Below are 4,567 nucleotides of genomic sequence, written 5' to 3'. Positions count from 1 at the left end.
AAGCATAATTAATATGATAAAAGACTAGAGAAATTCAATATAATAAAAAATATATTAAACAATTTAACATGAAAAATAAATATTAAAATTATTCTTAATTCTTTAATCATTTCAAGGTTTTTAATTTGAGTAATAAATTCAATAAATTTATCAAATTCTCTATTTGTTTCTTGTTAAAATGCTTACTTAGAAATTATTATTCAAATTTCATCTATTTTCTATGAAGTAAGCATGCATCCAAGCACAAACAATTGTTTTGTTTATTGTTCAATCATACAATTATATCTTTGCTTGTATTTAACAATGCAAATAAAAATAAACAATCTTTCTCCAATAAAAAAAATTACTTCTTTGTGCTATTTTTACCTGTTGGACAATTAAATTAGAGTATTTGGAATCATCAAATTATTTGACTAGGATCATTTGATTTATATATAATATTTTTTTACTCGTTCATAAGAAATTCGGTAAAAAAAACTTAATCCATTTAAAAAAAAACAAGGTGTAGAATAGCTGGAAGCTATTATATATAGAAAATCTATAAAATAGGTCATAGAAACTATTGCCTTAAAATAAAGCACAAAGTAAAGTTATAAACAGAATAATAGATAAGGAACCACAATTCATAAAGTAAAATACTTCAACAGAATCACGGTTTTATTTCTAATATCAGTCCCAATTATTAAATCCTCGTTCTCATCAATATTTGGTTTCTCTTGCATCTTAACAACACAAGACATTCCATTACAATCTGTTTAGAACCGAGGAAACTAGATAAAATCTCAAGAACAACTACCGAATGCACTTGATAATATCAACTAAACAACTTTGGCAAAAGAATCATGGTAAAGCATCAAATCATATACAAATAACGACATTCTAGAGTTCCTTTTGGTTTGGCAGTAAGAAAAATCAAAGTTGTAGATCATAATTAAAAAAAAAAAAAACAGTTTGAGAATTGTCAATTTTGCATATCAATGACTAAAATCAGTGTGTTAGTAGAAGCAAAATAACTGAAGCAAGCATAATAGAAACAGAACCATAACAGAAATAGAAACAGGACCAATTCTAGGTAGAAACAAAAAAACTGAAAGGGTAAAGCAATAACTACCTGGATTATGAGAGAGAGAAGTTAGGGCATGACTTCGAGATAATTAATTGACAAGCAAGCAAGGCCGATGACAATCAAAGTGAAGGCTTCTTGTTCTTCCTAGGGAAAGATCGCTAGGACGACTGTGAGAAGTAAAGGCTTCTTGTTCTTGTTCGATTTTTGAAGAAACAAGAGATGATATTAGTCTGTTGGCCTACAGCTGCTGCATCTACCTCCTCCATACTTTGGGTTTTTTTCAAAGATATGTAGGCATTTCTTTAGCTATTGTTTTGACTCCGCTACTAAAATAAGGGATGATGATATGCTAAATTGACAGGTTTTTTTTTCCTTTTTGTTTTGGCTATAGTGTTGAAGATGCCCTCAAAATGCCATATTAATAATTTAGATCTTCTAAATGGATTTTGCCATTGGAGATGCTCTAAATACCCATCCCTAGAACCCTGCCAGGCAAACTTTCAAGGATTCACAAGTTTCATCACAAGTGAAGAGATTCTTCGGCGGCAAGACAGACCACATATAATGAGTTAAGCTGTATAGATGACCAGAGAAGAATTCTTAACATAGCAATCCTCTCCAAACATTCTGACACAACCGCTGTTCCTCCACAAACATCAACAACAGCCATAGATACCTCAACGTGAACAAAACCAATTTGCGAAAGGATAACAAAACCCCAATGTACAAGCATCTAATTAAATATGTAATATAACAACATAGTCACAAGACCACTCACAGATGATAGATCCATGGAAATGCTGCCATGTGTGTAAAAACAACTATTAAGAATCCCACATCCATTAACATTTGAACCCAGAGATCTAAAGGGAGGAGGGGGGGAAGAAGGATTCTAAGAACACTGGACAAGGTTCAACTTAACAAACACCAGCTAGCAAATTTGCGTCAGAACCTAGCAGCCACAGGAAAACCTTCTAATCCTTTTTCTTGCCCTTCAATGGCCCCATGGGAATCTTACTTAGAACTTTAGCATCGAAGACTGCATATTGCTTCTTAATCTCAATCATTGCTTTTTCCGCAAATGCATCCACCTGATCCTCATACTTCTCATAGAAAACAGGTACTGTGTGCAGCAATACAAAAGCTGTTCGGAAAACAATAAAAATCCACATCAAGAACACATAAACATTCATAAGAAAATATAACCAGTAATAGCAAGTTCATTACCAATATAGAACAAGGTCAAGAAGTTGCACCAGCTCCCCACAATAGACAAGACCCATAGACCTGCAATACCCTGATGAAACAGAATGCCATTGCCATCCAAGTTTAACATGGTATCCTTACAACTTGAGGTCATATAAACATCAGAGGAACAAGAACTATAAGATGTGCAGTTAGAAGTGCAGTGCCATGTATTTTCAACAATCATGCCCCAATATAATAGCTCGCACGGGATTGCTATCATGTTTCAGAATATATGTAACGTGTCATGAATTTCCACTCAAAACAGATTTTCTATGCCTATGAGATTGACTAAAGCAATCTCGACTCCATTGTGCGACACAACAAAAAATAAAGTCTCTTTTTGGGTAGAAACATGCAATCCAAATTGAATATGCCTACAGTTTGGCAACACTCTGGTACTGAAACACCAAGACTGTTATTGCATGTAACAAATCAACTTACAGTAAGGAACTTCTTCAGATCCCTTCCTGATGCAATATCCCGAAGGACAGAAAAAGCCCAATTGATCTCAATCCTAAGTGCAGCAGCTATCTGTAGAACTGGTTCCTCAGGAATGCGAACTTCTGGAATGTGTGGTGGGGACCTAAGACCCAAAAAAAAGAGCTATTAGAAAATACAAATTTAAAAACTTGAACGATGTGAATAAGCCAGGACTACAAGCTTACTTGTTGATGAAGGTTGAGGCATTGGACCACAAGAACAGTAACGCAAGAGCGAGGATCAAGAAGTAGCAAACCAAAGTGAGAAGATGGCATTCAAGCAGTTCAAACAGAACCCATATAGCAGTAGCACCACCAAGCACTCCTGCTGATATCTTCTTGTTCCTCCATAGGAAAATGTCAGCAGCTATTATACAAATACCAATTTGCACACGTTAGACACACAGAAGAAAGACTTGTCAGGTTTCATCCCAAAGGAAATCTAATTCATTCGAGAGAAATCAGCTGTTAGTTTCATTGCAGCAGGACAACAAATCACAATTCAACTACAAAGCTTGATTCACTATGTAATAAGAAAACTTACAGGGCTAGAAGCTAATAAATTGAGCCAGTAGGAAGCGCTTATATATTTGAACTGTTACTTTAACAACAACTTATTTAAGCCCACAAAGGAAAGAAAATTAATTTGAACTTCTAATACAATTTATTTAGCTTATTTGTGGTGGGCTTGCGCATCAAGCCATAAAGTTAACTTTCTAGAGCTCAAACAACTTCGATAGAACCAATCACATCAACATTCTTTAACCACCACAATAATAGATTCTCTATCTTATCATCCTCTAGCGTGCACCAAATAGTCAAAAGACAAAGCCAGATACATTGCTACACACATAGAACTAGATCTAGATCTTCAAAGCAAATAACTATCATAAAAGGAAACCACAACTTCATACCATGCAGCAGAAGAATACCCACTTTTAACTCTGTTATCAAAATCAAAATTTGTTAACCTTGCAACAAAATCACACTTGAGAAAAACAGTGAGCCGCAAAAAAAATCATCAATAAAGTTAAAAATCAGTAAATCAAACTTAAAAACTTTAGGAAAAAAATGCCACGGGGAGCACAAATTTTAGGTACGTGTTTGGTTACTGACAGACACAGACGTGGCAGAAGTTTTCAATCAAGATTTGCTATCTTCACAACCAAACACACCATACGATAAAATCACAATAACAAGACACTGAGCGTCAAGAGAGTATTAATTAAAAATTTTAAAAAATGCACTGAAAAAGTTTCCCTATCCTCGGAACCAAACATTTCGCACACAAGAACCACAATAAACTAGAAACCTATTGAAAGTTATGAATAAAGAAAACATACGTTTTCCACCACCTAAAACCTTGTGGACGGGCTTTTCACGGCCAAAAATGCGATAAATCTTCGATTTGAGGGAATCGGATTCCGATTTCGGTTTCCCGTGATCGGAATCAGAATCCGAAGACGTATCGTGGTTGTGGATCTTCTCCATCACAGACTCGATCACTGAATCCTCCTTATCATGCTCTGCCATCTCTCAAACCCTGACCAAAACCCTAATACGCTACCGTTTTGAAAGCAGGAAATGAAGCTTTTTAGCGTTTTTAATACCTTTCGTAACACTAGAAAACGAACGAGAGTGTCTTTATGGAGTGGCTTTTTTAGATTTAATCTGAGCCGCTGAAATACTTAGATTGATCTTGGCCGTTGGCAGATCTGGAAACCGAAGTTAGTTGTTTGGGAGGGGACTGGTGAAGAGAGGTAAATGAATGACA

At 35.1% G+C, this 4,567-nt stretch overlaps 1 protein-coding gene across 1 annotated transcript; it reads right to left on the bottom strand.

The window, feature by feature from the left end:
* Window positions 1-1,774: 1,774 nt before the first annotated feature.
* Window positions 1,775-4,567, bottom strand: LOC133701881 (reticulon-like protein B1). The gene is made up of 5 exons (XM_062126044.1): window positions 4,137-4,567; window positions 2,980-3,160; window positions 2,756-2,897; window positions 2,294-2,363; window positions 1,775-2,210 (listed from the first exon to the last, which is right to left on the bottom strand). Exons 1-5 carry the CDS (start codon window positions 4,324-4,326, stop codon window positions 2,041-2,043), a joined length of 753 nt encoding a protein of 250 aa, XP_061982028.1. The 5' UTR covers window positions 4,327-4,567; the 3' UTR covers window positions 1,775-2,040.

This window comes from Populus nigra, chromosome 8 (assembly GCF_951802175.1).
Source record: "Populus nigra chromosome 8, ddPopNigr1.1, whole genome shotgun sequence".
In the NCBI taxonomy this organism is placed as follows: domain Eukaryota; kingdom Viridiplantae; phylum Streptophyta; class Magnoliopsida; order Malpighiales; family Salicaceae; genus Populus; species Populus nigra.
This window is presented reverse-complemented; position numbering and strand designations above follow the sequence as displayed.

Bases quoted from the DNA above. Each gene is read 5' to 3' on its own strand.
- LOC133701881 (XM_062126044.1), bottom strand. From the start codon at position 4,326: ATGGCAGAGCATGATAAGGAGGATTCAGTGATCGAGTCTGTGATGGAG. The intron at 2,898-2,979 runs GTAAGCTTGTAG...TTTGGGTCTTAG, and splicing joins GCCTCAACCTTCATCAACAA to GTCCCCACCACACATTCCAG. The intron at 2,211-2,293 runs GTAATGAACTTG...TTTTCCGAACAG, and splicing joins CTTGACCTTGTTCTATATTG to CTTTTGTATTGCTGCACACA.